The sequence below is a fragment of the Canis lupus genome, chromosome 28 (genome assembly GCF_011100685.1).
Source record: "Canis lupus familiaris isolate Mischka breed German Shepherd chromosome 28, alternate assembly UU_Cfam_GSD_1.0, whole genome shotgun sequence".
Classification (NCBI taxonomy): Eukaryota; Metazoa; Chordata; class Mammalia; order Carnivora; family Canidae; genus Canis; species Canis lupus.
The window spans coordinates 7232513-7250886 of record NC_049249.1 but is presented as its reverse complement, the minus strand read 5'-3'; the positions used below and the strand labels follow the sequence as shown (position 1 = coordinate 7250886).

The 18374-nt window shown below is 44.9% G+C and overlaps 1 protein-coding gene and 1 long non-coding RNA gene across 3 annotated transcripts in view; both read right to left on the bottom strand.

The window, feature by feature from the left end:
- LOC106557939 overlaps positions 1-7690 on the bottom strand; it is a 64735-nt gene extending 57045 nt beyond the window's left edge. For both annotated transcript variants that reach the window (XR_005380424.1, XR_005380425.1), the window contains exon 1: positions 7541-7690. This is a non-coding gene — a long non-coding RNA (uncharacterized LOC106557939). The remainder of the gene's footprint in view (positions 1-7540) is intronic.
- A 452-nt stretch (positions 7691-8142) lies between these two features.
- Positions 8143-14040, bottom strand: HHEX (hematopoietically expressed homeobox). Its single transcript, XM_038578201.1, has 4 exons — positions 13662-14040; positions 11360-11538; positions 11104-11154; positions 8143-9268 (listed from the first exon to the last, which is right to left on the bottom strand). Exons 1-4 carry the CDS (start codon positions 14023-14025, stop codon positions 9050-9052), a joined length of 813 nt encoding a protein of 270 aa, XP_038434129.1. The 5' UTR covers positions 14026-14040; the 3' UTR covers positions 8143-9049.
- Between the last annotated feature and the right edge of the window lie 4334 nt (positions 14041-18374).

The window sequence follows — 18374 nt, the reverse complement described above, 5'->3', positions numbered from 1 at the left end:
TTTAATCTTCCTGAGTGGAAGAGCTAGGAAGTAGGAAGTAGCTTAGCTATTGGTATTCTCAGTTCTGATATGTGACAGTTTGCAGTCATTTGTTTCCTGAAGATACCTCCTGGTCTTTCTGCCATCTTTCCTTCTGTGCACCTAGAAATCTTAGAATTACATATGGATGGTGCCTTTTGAAAAATAAGTGCCTGGTTATAATACGTGAACAGAGATATATTTTTTAATGTTTGTAAACTTTGCAGTACAGCTTTTTATGTTCAGATGGATTACTTAAAGTAGCATGAAAATTCATACAGTGAACTACTACACAGAAGTTGGAATGAACAAATAACATCACACGATAATATGGATGAATTTTACCAACAAAAAAGTAAACTAGGGGCAAAAAAGTAACCGGTGGCTTAGTGGTTTAGCGCCTGCCTTGGGCCCAGGGCCTGAATCTGGAGACCCAGGATGGAGTCCCACGTCAGGCTCCCTGCATGGAGCCTGCTTCTCCCTCTGCCTATGTCTCTGCCTCTCTGTGTGTGTGTGTCTCTCATGAATAAATAAATAAAATCTTTTTTTAAAAAAGAAGTAAACTAAAGAAGCCAGAGATTGAAGAAAACATACTGTAGAATTCTGTTTATATAAAGTTCAAAAATCAGCGAATGAGTCCATGTTATTTGGAATCAGGATTGTGAAGGGGCACCTGGATAGCTCAGTTGGAAGAGTATATGACTTTTGATCTCGGGGTTGTGAGTTTGAGCCCATGTTTAAAACATAAAATCTTAAAAAAAAAAATTAGAATCAGGATAATGGTTTCCCTTGGGATGGCCTTGTGGACAGTAACCCAGAGAGGAGGGACAAAAAGGAAATTTCTAGAGATCCAGAAGTTCCATATTCTGTGTCAACAAATGTATTCATTTTGTGAGCTATACACCCATGATCATGAACTTTTTTGTATGTAAGTTATACTTTAACAAGAAGTTTCCTTAAAAATTAAAATAAAGCTGACACTGTTTTCAAAAACAATTTCATTTGTTAAAAATACATATTTTGTAAACATGATACTTCAAAAAAACTGTCTGAAAAGAAATACCATACAAATGTAAACAGATTTTAGTGTCTCATGTTCGGACAGGATAGATAATAATGAATAATGGCTAAGATTCAGAACAATATATTCCAGAAATTGCAGGCTTATATTCCCTGGTTACCACTAGCATTGTGCTTTTCTTAATGCCTGAAACAACATCCAAACAAGGAGCAGCTGCTTCAGCCAAAATGGCTTTTTGGGCAATTTTAAAGACCTTAATGAGGTCAGGTAATTGCTTGGTGAAACTAAAAATTTCACCTCCAATTAACTAATCAACAGCACTATACATCATTATAACTATCTCACTTCCACCTACATACCATCGAGTCAATATATGGGAGGCAGGTGTCTAAGAAACCACTTCCTCTAGACCTCTGAACCTGCACTCAGGGGCCATTTTTTAAACATTTATTGAATTAGTCTGGTCTAGTTTACAATTAATGGAAAGTCTGCAGTATTGCAGATTCCATAAGCAGCTAAGGAAGGCTAAAACTTTGAACTAGGGTGTGACATTGAAGCAGACACATTTTATGTTCCTTCTACAATCATTTCTTTGCAATTCATAAAATACTTGAAGAAATAATTTATAAACACTTGGGTTTTCCTGCTTCCAATTGCTAAATGGATGATGTCAATACAAATAATAGTAATAACAAATGGTGTCTTTTTTCAGCAAAATAGGTATAGTTTAACTAACGTTGAAATTGAGAAGTGTAAATGTCAAATTGAATGAAATTGCCAAATCTGAAGGGAAAAGAACCAATATAAACCCACAAAAGCACTTCCTCTTCATATTCATGTCAGTAAAAAGAGGGGAAAGAACATCTCCTTGTAGTGCCTGTAGGCTTGAATAGCCTTAATCACATCCCCCACCCCTACACCACCCCACCCATGCCCCAGCCCCGCAGACTCTCCTCCACTTGCAGTCCTATCATGCATTCTGCTGAGCTCCTGGAGCCATCCAGGAAAGCTGTGTTTTTGTGGCCAATGAACAGGAAGCATAAAGGGTGCAGAGCTCATTATGGAAGAGAAATATTTCTTCTCTCCACTGCAGAAGGCGTAGGGTTTTCACTCTCATTCTGTAGTACAACATGTATTAACAGCTTACCACATGCCAAACACAGAGCTAGATGTATTTTAGACCCTATAGAAGCCATGGCACTGCTCTATGTTCAGAGGCCTTTTGTGGAACATTCATCAGTAAGTCAGATGAAAAATAAATGCAATGATACCAAACAGTGTATATAAGAGGAACACCAAACAACATTGACCAGTAGCAGACCTTTCTTTTAACACCTTGAAAAGTAGAAAGCGTATTTTATAATGCTCATGTCCTCAGAAAATAGGAATAGTGATCCAGTTTATTGGTTTCCTAGGGTGATAGAATAATGGGCTACACAGACAGAAACTGCATATCTCCTATACTGTATTGTAATCCCTTCTAAATTTTTTTTTTTTTTAATTTTTATTTATTTATGATAGTCACAGAGAGAGAGAGAGAGGCAGAGACACAGGCAGAGGGAGAAGCAGGCTCCATGCACCGGGAGCCCGATGTGGGATTCGATCCCGGGTCTCCAGGATCGCGCCCTGGGCCAAAGGCAGGTGCCAAACCGCTGCGCCACCCAGGGATCCCCTGTAATCCCTTCTAAATTTTAAAAACATTTTTATTTAAGTCCAATTTACCAACATATAGTATAACACCCTGTACTCATCTCATCATGTGCCCTCCGTTACGCCCATCACCCACCCCTTCCAGATATAATGCTAGACTTGAATGAAGGCAAAAAGATTACATAAAATGAACCTTATAGCTAGAATTATACTCTGCTTGATACATTCTCAAGGTCAGGAGATTCCACAAAGAAGGTCACATTACAACATTAGTATAGTAATTGAGGTTTTGGGCTTAACTTCTTGGTAACAGTTTCCTTATCTAGAAAATGGGCTAATCTACCTCATAGAATTTTTGTGAGGATTAAATGATAGAGGACTTCTATAATGTTAATATGTTAATACATAGTAAATGTTCAATATACATTCATTAATTCATTCATTTAATGCACACTTATGGAGTACCTATTATGTGTCAGATACAGATGCTGGAGATACACAGCAGTAGATAAAACACAAATATCTTTGCCCTCATGGCATTCCCATTTCAATGAGGAGAGGTAAATAATAAATAAGTAAAAATATGATATACAATTATAGTAAGTGAAATAAAGGAAAGCAGATTGTGGGAGGGGATGAGGGAAGAGGGCTTATGATTTTAAATAGGGTGGCTAAGGAAGTCCAAGCCTGTGGGAGGTAAGGGAGCCAGCTCGGAGGCTGTCTAGGGGAAGAGAATTGCAGAGGGAGGAAACTGCAAACCTAAAAGCCAAGAGATCTATGTGACTGGAGGAGGAGAATACCAGTCCATAATCCCATTTCCAAAATTCTGGATTCAAGAACCTCTGGAGATTCTTGTCATACTTATTCCTTGGCCTCTTTCATCTCCAGGTCTCTGAACATGATCATCCCCCTCCCTGGGACTACAATCCCATCTCCTTTTCTCTGCCAAGAGCCCCTGGAGGCCTCTGCCATGACTTCCTGATCTGAGATCAAGAGTGGGACACTTAACCAGCTGAGCCACCCAGGCGGTCCAGAGGGACAAATATTATTACTTTTCTATTACTCTCACTATTATCACTTACCTGGTCTAAAAAAGAAAACAAAAACAAAAAAGCTAAACTAAAGAACTGTTTAGAGGGATGAGGGCAGTGTTCTAGGACTCCAGTAACATCTTCCTCAAACCTAGAATTTCCACCTGAAAGTTGAACATTTCTATATATTTGTCACTATTAAGGCCAAGAAAATCTTGGCCCTAATTGTGACATCTAAAGAACTGAGACTAGTCATTTTTTATTCTTAATGGGGAAATAAAATCAATGAGGAAGAGAAATCCTGAAAGGGGGGTGGTAGTACGGGTAGGTGGAGTGGAGAAAGGAAATGAATAAAAAGAAGTAGAGAGAGGTAAGGAAGGATGAGGAGGTAGAATTAAATTACAAAAGAAAAATATAAACAAGTTTCATGGAGAAAACTCAATAGGCATTTCTCTTCCTGCAAGTATCTTGGTGTGGAGGGGTTGGGGGGATGGGTACCGTTAACTTTTCCCTGTAGTTGTCTTTGGAGAGTGATGAGATTTTTGAATGTTTAAGATTTTTAATGATCCCAAACTTCCCTTTCAAATTAGAAAAAATTCAAATGGTTAGAAAATAAGCTTTAATATATATTTTTTAAATGAGGATATGTCTCATTGGCTTCCATCTGGAAAAATTACTTGAAATTGGCAGTGACCCCCTCCCTTTTTTCCTCTTTCTTCTCTTCTTTTTTTTTTTAAGTAGCTACTCGGAAAAGTGTTCGGCTGCCTCAAAAACCTCGAGGCAACCCCCGGATGCTCCAAAGTCGAGATCCTTTGCAGACAGGAAATGCCTTTGCCAGCTCCAAGGTCTCCTCCCCACAGCCCTTTCCATTGTCTGCAGAGATTTGTGTACATCAGACAGAGGAGATTTACCGCCTGCTACAGCGTATCAAAGAGCCACCCTAAAAGAAGGGAGTTAGTGAGGACTTTCTAGTTTTTCTAGCTAATGCTTGGCACCCACTGAGTGCCAGGTCTGATGCTTCCTCTCAGGTAAGCAGCCCACCTCTCTAGAAGCTGGGCTGAGAATTCACAGTTCCCAAGGCCCCCAACCAACAAGAGAGCCATTCTGCAAGCCCTTCTTTTATCCACAATGGCATAGCATAATTCCTGACATTGGTGTCCCCTCAGCTAGATCTGAAGATATCCTGGATCTCAGATATTTTGGTAGGTGGTAAGAATCTCCAAAGTGGTTGTCATTTGGATTTAACAACACCAAAAAAAAAAAAAAAAAGTATCAAAGGACAGAATTTGGACAAATACAGAATCCAGCTGGAATTTCATGAAATCCAAAGTGATGGAAATGTGGGTACAACATCTGATTATTTTTACAAGAGACCAAACTCCTAACCATTCAGAAGCATCCCAGGTGACTGTTTCGTTCTCCACATTCTGTCCCATGTTGCCAGGAGTCACAAAATTCTCACCTCCAAGCACAGATTTAAAGGATCATTGATTACTGGATTTTAAAGAAAGATCAAAAGAGTGAGCTTCTGAGCTTGAGTTACACAAGGCAGTATAACTAGAATAGGAATTTTAGTAAGGGCAGTCTGTTCCCAACGAAGTGCACTTCCCCCACGTCCAAATACATTTTCTTGAATCCTTGCCCTGCCTCCATTAAGTAAAATGAATATTCACAGCAATGAAACCACAAAAAAAAAAGTTGTCAGAAATGTTGAAAGAGAATAGGTACTTTCACTATCAGAGATGGTTTCCTCTTTTCCCACAAGATGTTTTATCAGCTTTCACCCTGAGAAAACCATAAAAAGTAAGAAAAAGAAACCTTATGCAATAGTTCTCTAAATAAAATACTACACAGCAGGCTAGTCATCCCTAAAAGTGATGTTGTTTAAAGAGTCAAAGTACATCATCCAACAAAATCAATATCCTATTAAGTTAGAAAGGGTTCTGAATATCAAAGACCAACGAACTGAATAACTTAAAGTATAAGTACATGACCCAGGGGATTAATCACACACTGTCATGGTGAAATTAGGGCAATTCTTCCAATCATTAACGTTTTGCTTACAAAAATGTGCTTTTCTGTTTGTCTTTCTGCTAAATGATAACCGTTTTCAAGTTGAATCTCCTGATAAAAAGAGTTAAAAACAAGACAGGAGTTGTGCTGTAAAGGTCATACATGCTGCTTCAACATGAAATAGCCAAAAGACAAACAAATGAAAAATGCCTGGATTGTAGGAAGAATTTGTAAATATTCATTGGCGATCTGCAATGGGACATTTTGAAAACAGTTAATGCCAACCCATGCCCTGAGAATACTGTACTTCTCCACTGAACATGCTCTTGATCTTTAAGACTATGTTTAGATTCAGAATATGAGCAATTTGAGGAGGGTCAGGAATAGCTTTAAACTAGAAAACATTCTGGATTCAGGAAACTCTACTTTAAAACAAGATTTCGCCCTTCAACTTTTCTAGTGTCAATCAATACATAAGGCTGTATTTCTCTGCTTGATCATCATGATAGTTATTCTCAAGAATAAACATTAACCAGAGGTTATCTCCAGGAGTGAAACACACACGAACTGATTTCAGGATTGCTTTAATTCAATATTAGGCCCACAAGCCTCCCATTCTCCAAAACTCTGATGCAGACAGCCCCATTTTCAAGTGAGACTGATGATGACCCTTGAAACCTAGATGTAGGCAGAGAATAGGGGAAACCATAAAGATAAAGATCTTGAGGGGATCCCTGGGTGGCTCAGCGGTTTGGCGCCTGCCTTCAGCCCTTGAGTCACAGGATCGAGTCCCTGCATGGAGCCTGCTTCTCTCTCTGCCTCTCTCTCTCTCTCTCTTTGTGTCTCTCATGAATAAATAAATAAAATCTTTAAAAATAAAAAATTAAAAAAATTATAAAAAAAGATAAAGATCTTGAGCTGAGTTGGGAATTTGGCGGCTGGAGAGGATCATGTAGATCAATGAGACCATCTCCATTCCACAGATGAGAGAACTGAGGCCAACAACTAAAACTCCCAGCCCAAATGATTAAACTTCCAGGCCTATTCACACTTCTCTGTTTAAGCACCTGGTGCTAATTTTCTCAGAAATTTAAATTCACAGCCAATTCCAGGTGCCTTCTTGGAATATAAGGAGACAGACTCTAACAGCTCCCTAAAAGCAGAAAACTTTTCACTATGTCTTCACTGGAGGGCCTAGGTCTGGGGAACCATAGCCCCCATCAGCAATGCAGGGGACAGTGTCATTCCTTCGGGTACCCTCAGTCAGGCAACTCCACAAACAACTACAGGCTTCCATGGAGGCCCAGGCTAGAGGAAGAGGTTTCTGGACCTCTCCCCCAACAGGCCTCTCATCACTTTCCTGGAATGTCAGGGGCCTGATGGTTCCTGGCTCCACTAGGCAAGCAGCTGGATGCAATCCCTGGGCCAATCAGAAACATCAGGCCACCCTTGCACTCACCCCCACATCCCGCCTTACCTGGGGCTTCCATTCTCTCATCTCACAGTACCCCTTCCTTGGCCCTGCCAGGCCCCCATAGCCATCAGACTCTTGCTCCCACAGGCCTAGATAGGCCCGGTTTGCCTCTTCCTCCCTTACAGTCCTCTCCGCCACCTGCTCCCACACTGAGAGGAGTGACTGGGAGAAGGGAAGCAGGTGAGAAAGGAGGGGGTATGCGGGGCCCCACCTGCTTCCACCGGAGGAGCGCCTTAGAACAGTGGTTCTTGGAGCTCGGTCCTCCTACCAGCAGCTTTGCCATCACTTGATCACTTGCTGAAGTGCAAATTCCCGGTGCCATTCTAGACCTACCAAATCAGAAACTCTGGCGACAGGGCTGGCCAAGAGTTTCGAGCTGTGCAGGTGCTTCTGAAGCTGGCTGTAGCTTGAGACTCGCGGTCTCACACCACCTCCCGGCTCTTCCCGGGCAGGCTCCCTCCACCCCCTCCGCGGACCCCCCGCCGCCCCGGGCTCCGCCGCCAAGGGATGAGGCCGCCAAGGGATGACGCAGTGTTGACTCACGCCGGTCAAGGACGGCGGCCCGGGCCAGCCTGGGAGCCGGGGCGAATCGATGGGGTTCGGCGGCCTCGCGGCTCCCCGCGCAGCCGGCCTCGGCCCCCGGCTCTTGCAGCTACCTGCCGCACCCCGGGTCCGCGGCGGGGACCTCCCCCGGCCGCGACACGCACACGTCCAGACCCTCCCCTGCCCCTAGCCTCCCTCCTCCGCGAGGGAAAGGCCCAGGTCTACCGCCCCGCGCCCAGCCCCGCGCCCAGCCCCGCGCCCAGCCCCGCGCCCAGCCCCGCGCCCAGCCCCGCGCCCAGCCCCGCGCCCAGCCCCGCGCCGGGACCGAGTGGCGCTTGGAGGAACGGTAATGAGAGGTGTGCGTTTGTTTCGTTGGAAGAATGAGAGGTCCCTCGAGGTCAGTCGTCTTGCCGACGGGTTTATTTTATACACAAGTTACTCATTTAAAAAAAAAAAAAAAAAACCATTTCGGTCATTTTTTTTTTTTTACAGTGAACAATTATATATACATACACATTATAAACAGTTTGATATAAAACACAAATATCTACAGTCTACTTACATTTAGTTAACCTGCTACTTCTAGTTCATCCGTGATTAATTTTAGCCACCGACAAGTCAGTTTCTCTGCTTGAATTGGACTGTACTATTCCCTTAACAACTTGGTCATACAAGGTACTAAGTGATAGTGCAAAACAAGCATTTAAGATTCTTATCAACTATATCTGACAAAAAGAACACACACATCCCCCGAGACACGATCTCTGAGATCATATTGGATTTAAGGCAGCAGTGTAAGAATGTAATATGAAAGTAAAGGATGTTTCTTCCTTTTAAAATATTCCAAGGCTGTCTGAAATGTGGCCGCCACCCCTTTCCATGGCATACCTCTGGAATCTGGGGTGCCCTTTTGGTTTTCCAGTAAGTGTGATGTAGATACAGATTAAAAAGTTATTCAAGATCTTATTAAAATCTTTAAAGTTATAACTTAAAAATTTAATGAAAAAAGTTCAAAATTACTTTTTATAAATAGAAAAAAAAATTACTTTTTTAAAAAGGGGGTGAATTCAATCAGTGAAGAGTCCCTTCATCATACAATCTACAATCAGTACATAAGCCATTTAAGTAAAAATTAAAGGTTTCAATGTAAGTTTGCTGCTTAGCCAGTGCACCAAATATTTCAGGTTTCCAGAAAATTGATTCCCTCTCTCATAGCTTTCCAGTATGTCTACAGAGATTTTCTGTAGCAAATGTTATTCCCGAGTCTAGTTTTCTGAACTTTCCGAATGTCAGTGGTCATCATCCAGCATTAAAATAGCCTTTATCGCCCTCAATGTCCACTTCCTGATCAGAATCCTCTGAAATCTCTGATTCAAGGTCTTCCTGGGAGGCAGGGGAGGGTGAACATTGAGAGCTGTCCAAGGCACCTTTATTTTGCTCACTGGACAAGTCTTGCCTCTGGTCACAGGGATTGTCCAAACTTTCTAGTTCTTCTTTTTTATTGCTTTGAGGGTTCTCCTGAAAGGAATGAAGATGGAAATTGGTAGGCTCATGAAATATGGAGACATAAGAGACATATATCAAAATGTGTTTTCATTCTCTATCACCTTTAAGATTTTTAGTTATACCTAGTGCTTTCAACTTTCAAGATTCTTAAAAGTTTAGGGGAGAGGAGAGAATAGATCATTACAGATACACACTATCTTCATTTTTCAAGCTTTTTTTTTTTTTAAGATTTTATTTATTTATTCATGAGAGACACAGAGAAAGAGGTAGGACAAAGGCAGAGGGAGAAGCAGGCTCCATGCAGGGAGCCCCATGTGGGACTTGATCCTGGGCCTCCAGGATCACGCACGCCTTGGGCCAAAGGCAGACGCTCAACCACTGAGCCACCCAGGCGTCCCTCTTCAAGCATTTTTAAACCTTGCCATTTAACAGGGTCTTCCAGACATTTAAGAAATATGAATGCTAAATAGTAAATTCAGGGAAGTTTCAAAATGGAATACTTTTTCATCCATTTGCTGGAGTAAATCTATAAACTTACGAATACTCATTATAGTCACAAAATCATGGCAAAGGTAAAAAGGCAGAACTGGAAGAATATTGCCAACTGTAAAGGGAGACAATTACAATTTACTTAAAATCCGGGGGAAGTTTCTGGAAAATATATTCCCACGTTACATAGGAACCACTATTTAAAAAATCCCTGGTAAACTGCAGTCAAGCCTTTGAACAAGAACTAAATATATGAGTGAATTTTTAATTCTGTTTGTCTAAAGCAGACATAAACACTACAAAGAAATACGATATATTGCTAAAGGCTTTTTTAAAGTAAGACTATAGAATAATATATTCACTAGGCTTGTAACTAAGCAACCAAGAGATGCACAAGGTCAGAGATTGAGAGAGAATCTACAAATTTTTAAATGTTAGAATAATGAAATTATGAACAATTTATTTTCTGTCTCAAAGTACTCTTTGTGACACCATCTTATTTCTAATGAAAAAGTTAGGATCACTAAATTTAAAAATGCACACTGCTTTCAATCCCCCCCAATACGGTTTCAAAGATATTTTATTCTAAGCTGTACATACACTGGCATATGAACAGTTCAACAATTGCTAGAAAACTCTGGAGAAGACATCCAGACTGGAACATCAAAAACAAATCTTTAGGTTTAAGTCAAAAGAGGTTTTTCAAAAACTGAATTAGCCTTTACTTTTTATCACATACTGCATAATAGTATTTACGCAGTATTTTTCATTGGAAAAAAAGACTGTTAGTAAGTTTAAGCTACTTTCCAAATAAGCTTGTATATTCTCTTACCTGTCTTATATTCATCTTAAGAGCTGGCATTAGATGGGAAATAATTTTAAACTCTTTGATATTTAATTCTTCTTAAAAAAAAAACAGTGCAAACAAGACTTAAAGGTGTTTATTTCCTTATATTTACCCTTGAGCTCTGCCTGGTTTTATTATGGCTGTGTAAATAAAAGAAACAATTTTCTCCCAAAGATAACTGCGTAAGTCATTTACTGTCAATTACTTTATCTTTCCTGCGTTAATTAGATAAACAACATATGGGGTTTATAAAACAATTAGCCCAGAGTTTTACTAGCCAGTGTGTGAAAACCCAAGCATAATTGATATAGGAACTGCATTAGGTGCTTTTAGCATTACTGCCACCTGAGCAACTCATCCTGAATTTCAGCAGGACTATTTGCCTTTTTAATCAAGGTGAAGAGGTTAAATAGTCTCTCAAATGACTTTTGCATACAACCCATAACAGGCCTCGCATTGAGATAACATGATAAAAATATTTATTTCCATAGAAACGGAACCTTGTCGATACCTGTTTTAGTCTTCTCCATTTAGCACGTCGATTCTGAAACCAGGTTTTAACCTACAGGAAAGAGAAAGAAAGCTTGCCACAAACCCAAGCGACCTGGGGAGTACCGGAGCTGATTTGGGGCTGTGGAGCTGGCAAGAGCTCCAGGCATTAGGGGGCGACGAGGAACGCCTGAGCCCACGGTGGCTCCCCCCGCCCCAGGTCTCCGCCCCCAGCCCCCTGCCCCAGGAATCTGCCCCCAGCCCGCAGGCGCGCTCACCTGTCTCTCACTGAGCTGCAGCATCTTGGCCAGACGCTTCCTCTCGGGAGGAGAGAGGTACTTTTGGGTCTCAAACTTCTTCTCCAACTCGATGGTCTGGTCGTTGGAGAACCTCACCTGGCCGCCTTTCCTTTTATGCAGAGGCCTCTGCAAGAAAGGGCTCCAGAGCAGGGGTTTGCCTACAGGGCAGCGAGAGCAGAGGTTAGTGACAGCCCTGGAGCCGTCAGGCCCTGGGGGTGACAAAGGGGAGGAGGGAACTAGACGGACCCTCAGCCGAACTTGTTCACACCCATCCATACAAGGACCCAATGCGTTCCCCCCAAGGCACATGCATACCTGGAGACAGAAACACCCAAAGGCACACACATCTACATTGCATGTGCACACAGACCACCCTTGTACACTCACAGATGCAAACTGCCATCACACCCATAAATGATTTCAAACGCACAAGTCTTTTGATCCCCAAAAGAACACACACTATAAATGGAGTTTAAAATACCACGACACTCCTTAACAAGTCTCTCTGGAATTTATACACAACTTTTTGCACCTCTAGGCCCTCTCTCTTGGTGAGCTGCACTTTCCAAACACCCGAGTGTGTGTATGTTGGGGGGGGGGGCGTGGACTGCTACACTACCCGAGGTGTTCTGGCCAGGTGCCGCCGCGGGGAGCCCACTTGGGAAGCCCTGGGGCCCGGGTTCGTGGAGCTTCCAATCCTGGCTCCAGGGCGCTGCGGCCTCCTCCTCTGATTTCACACCCGGCGGCGGGGGCGGCCAGTTAAAGCTACCCCGTGGGCTATGGCAACATTTCCGTCAATGTGTTTCCTGTTGGTCTATCTCGAAAAGCCCTTTGCTTCCTCCTGCGCGGTCCCAGCAGTAACCCAAGGAAACCCAGGGCGCGCTCTGTGACAACGTTCGCCCCCGACGCGGCCCGACTGAGGGTCCCGCTCCCGCCCCAGCAGGCGAACGGAACCACGCCGGACAGGAGCCACCGCACCAAACCCTCGAAACTGGGATCAAAAATATGATAACTTAAAAAAAAAATACGTTAACTTTTTTTTTAAGGAGTTAAAATATAATCCCCTCCAAATCTTAACGATGAGAAAAGAGGGTGGAGGGCTGAGCTAAAGGCCTCATCATAAACGTGAAGACATTAAAATTTTAATTAAAATGTTACGTTGTCTCTAGGGTCCCCAAAGAAGCTGCCAATAGCAGAGAGTAAATCTAAAACCCTGGCGGCCCAAGGCAAGGAGCCCCGTTTCTTTATGCCCCCGGGGCTTCCGATGCCGGAGCCGCCAAGGGCCCCTCGGGAGTGCGGATCCCCGTCGGCTTGTTTCTTAGGCCGTGCGCTGAGGGACGAGCCCCGCGAACACCGTAAGTCCTAGGTGTCTTCCCCGCCTTTCCTACTCCGAAGACCTATCAGTCAGTCCGTCCGTCCGTCCGTCCGTGGGTCTGCAGGCCTGCCCCCAAACACTTTGAAAGCTGGCATTGTTTTTTTTTTTTCTCCCAGATTTTGCTTACGTCAGGCTTCAGACTAGTGCAAAACAGCTTCGGGGGCGGGGGAAAAAAGGAAGCAACTGGTTATTTTAGCTGCCATAAAGTCACATCCCACACAGAGGAAATGAACAATATCAGAAAAACGGATCCCGGCTATCAGAAGTCGAGTGTTTCCTGAATTTGTCTGTATTGAGGATGTCGATAAAATAATCAGCAGCGTGCACTACTCCGGGGGAAGGGTCTGCTTCATGCAGCCAGGAAAACACTTAACAGCTTCTGAAACCAGATTTACTCCTATCGAGAACTCAAGATTTCCTGTATGAACGGAAAGGGTCAGGCTCTTTCACTGCACAAGCTTGTTGAACCAGGTTCAGCCTCGTAACCACCCGGGCCCAGCAGCTATCCCTGCCCCGCAGGGCCGGCCCGGGCGCCCTGGCACTCCCTACCCCGTCCCTCCAGCTAAGGGGACCCCACCCCGAGCGACACGCGCGCCCCGGGGCTGCCTTCGGCCGCCAGCCCCCGCGGCAGTGCCAGAGGTCTCGCCCGGGCCCGCGCGCCCCGACGCCTGCAAGGTGCAGGAAAACCAATCTGAGTCACGGTGCGGTCGGCCCCGGCAGCGCGCCACTGGGGCACGCGCCTCCTGTCCCTGCGCGCGCCCGAGGGCCGCTTTTCGATCGCTTTTGCCACAACTTTCTATTGCCTCCCCCTCCGCCCCCGCCGCCTCCTGGACGCTGCCACCTGCCGGGTGGCGCCTTCCTCGCCGCGGCCGCGGCTCGGCCCCGCCATGACCCCGGCCGCCTTACCCAGGGGGTCGTGGCGGAGCAGGGCGTGCGTGTAGTCGTTCACCGTCCTTGGGAAGGGGTACAGAGGGCCCCCGAAGCCGCCGGGTCCGTAGGCGGCGGCCAGCGCGGCGGCGGAGTGGTGCGAGAAGGCGGGATGGATCGGCGTGGGCTCGTACACCGGGGTCCGGTAGGAAGACACGAGGCTGGTGAAGGAGGAGTTGGGGGACGGCAGCGTGGGGGCGGGGGTGGGCGCGGCGGGCCCGCGGCCCAGGATGTCCTCGATGTAGAACGGCGTCGGGTGCGCGGGCTGCAGCAACGGCGTGGGCGCGTACAGCGGCACCCCCACGGCGCCCGCCGCCGCCGGCCCGGGGTGTGGGTACTGCATGGCTCCGCTGCGCTCCGGCCCCTCGCAGAGCTGGCGGCCCGCGCCCCGGCGCTACATTTATCCGCGCTCCGCGCTCCCGGCGATAGGCTCCGCCGGCCACGGGGTGGGGCCGCGCTCTCTGGCCCCTTCCTGCCGCCTGTCCCTGCGGCCAATGGCGCGGAGCCCCGGGAGCCGCCTCCCGCCCCCACCCTCGGCCCGCCCCCGCCGGCCGAGCTCCCGCCCCCCGGGACGCGCTGGCTCGCCGGCTCCCAGGACCGACCCGCGCCCGGGTCCCCGGCCGCCGCCGCCGTCGCTCGGGGCGGCGGGCACCCTGGCCCCGGAGCGCTCGAAGGGAAGGAAGCCCAGGGCCACGTCCGTCGAGGGGAGACTCGAGGAAAGCAGCGCTGGAACACGGACTCCCGTGGGCCCGGCCCGTGCCGGGAGGCAGCCCTGCCGAAACTCGAGGGGCACCGGCCCAGGCCCAGGCCCGGCCCCGGGGTGGCAGCAGTGGACCCGGCGCAGGGCAGCCGGACTCGAGCCTGGCGGGCGTGGAGGCACTGGCAGACCGCGCCGTCGCGGGCCGAGAGCATCCCCCGTGTGGGCGCGCGCCCTGGAGTGCCGGTGGCGCTGGCTGTGCCCGGGCGGCAGCTCCGAGGAGAGAAACCCGGCCCCTAGCTAAGGCCCAGTTGGGGTGAGGACGCCTAGGCTTGAAGCGCTCGGCCCTCGCGGCCGCTCCGTCCCGTTTCCTTGGTGGGCGGGCCCCAGCCCTCAGCCGCTCCCGTGAGGACGCTTTCGGGGAGGAATCCGGGGAAAGCCCGGGTCTTAGATGCCACGTAGAAGTCGTGCGGTCTTCGCCCACCCAAAGGGGGTTGCCCTAGGTCCCCTGTCCCCGGGCCCCGGGGGTCGCAGCTGCGCGCAGCACCGCTCTCGCGTTTACACGTGTTTTCTATTGAATCCGTGGCGCTACCCCTGCGGCCTCGGCTCCGTGCAGCTCCCCTCGCCTGCGGGGCAAGGGGGCATTTTCTTGATTGACGCCCTCCTGCGGTCGTCACACCTCGCGGTGAGCAGTTTCTGCTAAGGTCCTCCACTAATCGTGGAAATGCACATTTCCCAGCTTTTTCTATTGAGGTTTTTAATTTACGTCTAGGAACTATTTCTCCGACTAAAGCGGGGTCGCAGACGAAAGAAGAGTGGACTGGAAGCTGGGTGGCCCGAGTTCGAGTTTCACTGCGCACATTTCTGTTGAGCAACTACTGTGTGTCAGCAGTGAACAAGACAGATGTAGTAGTTCCTGTCCTCACGGAGACAGGAAACAAATTTTAATGCTGTGACTTATGTGTGTGCTATGAAGGAGAAGTACATAATGATCTGAAACCTAATAACCAGCGGACGTCATCTAGTTGGGGACGGGAGGTGTGTTAAGGAACGGAAAGTGTTCTCCAAGGAAGTGATGTTTGAAGAAGGAGTAGTTGTCAAAAAACCTAGAGAGGGAGGAATAGTCAAAGAATAGCAAGTGAGTGTTGTCAGTGCAACTTTGGTCAAGTCATCCTCCCTGAGCTTTCTAAAACATTTGAAACTTAGCCTAAAGGCTCCCAATATTTGGGGGGTGGAGTCCTGTGCATCTTTCAGAACCTGATAGACAAGCGCTACAAGCACAAACACAGTGAGTGTAATATGCTGTCATTTGAGTGAAAATCTTAGGAAAACGGGACTCCTGGGTGGCTCAGCGGTTGGGCGCCCGCCTTCTGCTCAGGTCGTGATCCCGGAACCTGGGATGGAGTCCCTCACTGGGCTCCCCCTGAGGAGCCTGCTTCTCCCTCTGCCTGTGTCTCTGCCTCTCTCTCTCAGCCTGTGTTTTTCATGAATAAATAAATACATATTTTTTTAAAAACCGTAGGAAAGGGTAAGGATATTTATCTGTGACCTTGTTCTATTAGGTAAGCTATCTCTGGAAGACTACACAAAAAACGAATAACATTGGCTGTCTATGAAGAGAGAGGTGGAGTTGAAGGGAGAACATGCTGTATACTTAGTGAATATTTAGAGAATTGAACCATGTGGATGTGTGGCTGATCCTAGGGAAAGGATCAGGGAAAAGTACAAGGTGAGCTCAAGGCATCTTGTGCTAGAAACCACAGAAAGGAGACAGACATACCTGTTGAGTCTTCCACTGGCCAAATTTGGGGTGGTTTAAGCATCAAAAGCACATTTCGGATTATAACACAGTGAATATAACAGTTCATAGTATCACTCTCCTTAGTGATATGCAGAGAGAGAGGGATGGTGAATAGTAAAGCTGGAAGGATGCCAGCTAACAAATGTAAAAAAAAAAAAAAAAAAAAAGCTTGAGAAAATAAAAAATGTGATAACTCATTCAAGAAATAATCATCTTTGGACCAGAACCATCAAGTGAAACATTGCTGAGGATGAGGATTTTCACAATGTCTCATAGTATCACACCAATTTGATTAAATTCTGGCTTAAAAAAAAAAGAAGAAAAAGAAGCTATAAAAGACATTTGAGGAGCTAATAGAGAAAAATTGAAAATGAACTGTATGTTAGATGACATTAGTAAATTAATATTCATTCTGTTACATGTGATACTGGTATTGTGGGTAAAATGTCCTTATTCTTGTAAGGTGCAGGCTAAAGTATTTAGGGATGAAGGGTCTTGACATCTGCAACTTTCAAATAGTTCAATATATATACACACAACATATATATATATATATATACACAAAACATTATACACACACATATAGATAAATGGAAATAAAGCAAATTAGAATTCATTGGTGAATTTAGGTAAAGACTTTACTTATGTTCATTGTGCTAGTCTCAGCTTCTCTGTAGATTTGAAATTTCCCAATTTTAAAGTATGATTTAAGTGTTAACGAAAGCCATCTCATTTTTTTAAGGTAAAAAAATTATTTGAATTATTTGTGAAGTCTGCATACAAGTTCAGGTAGTATATTACCCCTGGAAACCATCCAAGGAGGACTATTGGCAAATCATCGGATCTACAGATGGATCTGATGATGTGCCCATTCCACCAGTGATAATTCTCATCACATGGCCTGATGAAGAAGTCAGGCAGGTGCTGGAAGACTGTGAAAGTTAAGTGTGCCCTTCTGTGTACCAAGGACAGAGACAGGATTTGGGGACAAAGAACAGACAGTTATTATCTGAAGCTCAAAGGAGACTTCAACAGTTATGTGTGGGTCTTCAAAGATTGGGGCCTCAGTGAACTAAGCAGGTAACTGTGATTGTTTTTTCACAAAATGTTCTCCCTCATCTTTGTTTTTCTTCTTTTCCTGCCTCTTCTACCTAGCAAGCGATTGGAATGATTACTCCAATCATAGAATGCCTTTACACTAAATCACTAGCCAGCTGTTATTCTCCATCTTCAAAAACAGTATGAGTTTATAGTTTATTTTGTGCATGACTCAGCCACCAGCCAAAAAGATCTTAAATATACAAACCTTCCAAAAATAATTATTAAAATGCTAGGAAAATAATCACTAATATAGGAAGAGGAAGGATCTCTTTCTTTGATTGCCACAGACCCTATGAGGTAGATGGAGATCTTAAAAGGCATTGATAGAACATTCCAGCTCTGCTACATAATGCTCACCAGCAAATTGAAGCACTTAATTCTCTTAAGGTATATAACACCACCTCTTCTAAATCCAATCGTCAGATCCATGTTCATTTTGCTATGGTTAAAAAAAAATTACAACCACATTTGTGAATGTCACATTTATTGAACTACATAATTTTTAATATCACTTGTGTAGGTTTTATAGTTTGTTTTATTGTTTTAAAAGTCATTTGGGGCTCTAAAAGAACTAGATTTTTCCGAAGTTGTCCTTATAATTTTTTTTTCACACAGTCAGAACTAATAAAACAAAACTGTTGTAGCTATTTAATTCAAAATCTCTTGGAGTTTCAATATTTTTTCTCTGCTGGATACTAAAACCAATAAAGCTACATGAGATTTTAATTATATTCTGAATTAAACAAGACTCTCTCCAAAAATTTAGCACCATTTATTTTAGTCACTGCTATTATAAAAGAGACCAACCTTTGTAGGAAGAGAAGGTGGGTCTCACCTTTAATTTATCTAGTAAGAACTTTGGTAATTGTTTTGCAACTTCTTTTTTTCTTAACAAATAAAAAGTATGTTTACTAAATGAGTTAAGACAAACTTTACAAATAGACAAATCAACTTCTTTTCAATAATTAAATGTGCATAGAGGTAAAACTTCAAATTAGCTATAGCTTGAAAGCATCAATGGACTTTATTATAACAATTTGGTTCTATTTTTACTTGTAGTAAAAGGTTTATTACCTTCAAGTTTTGGGCTGAC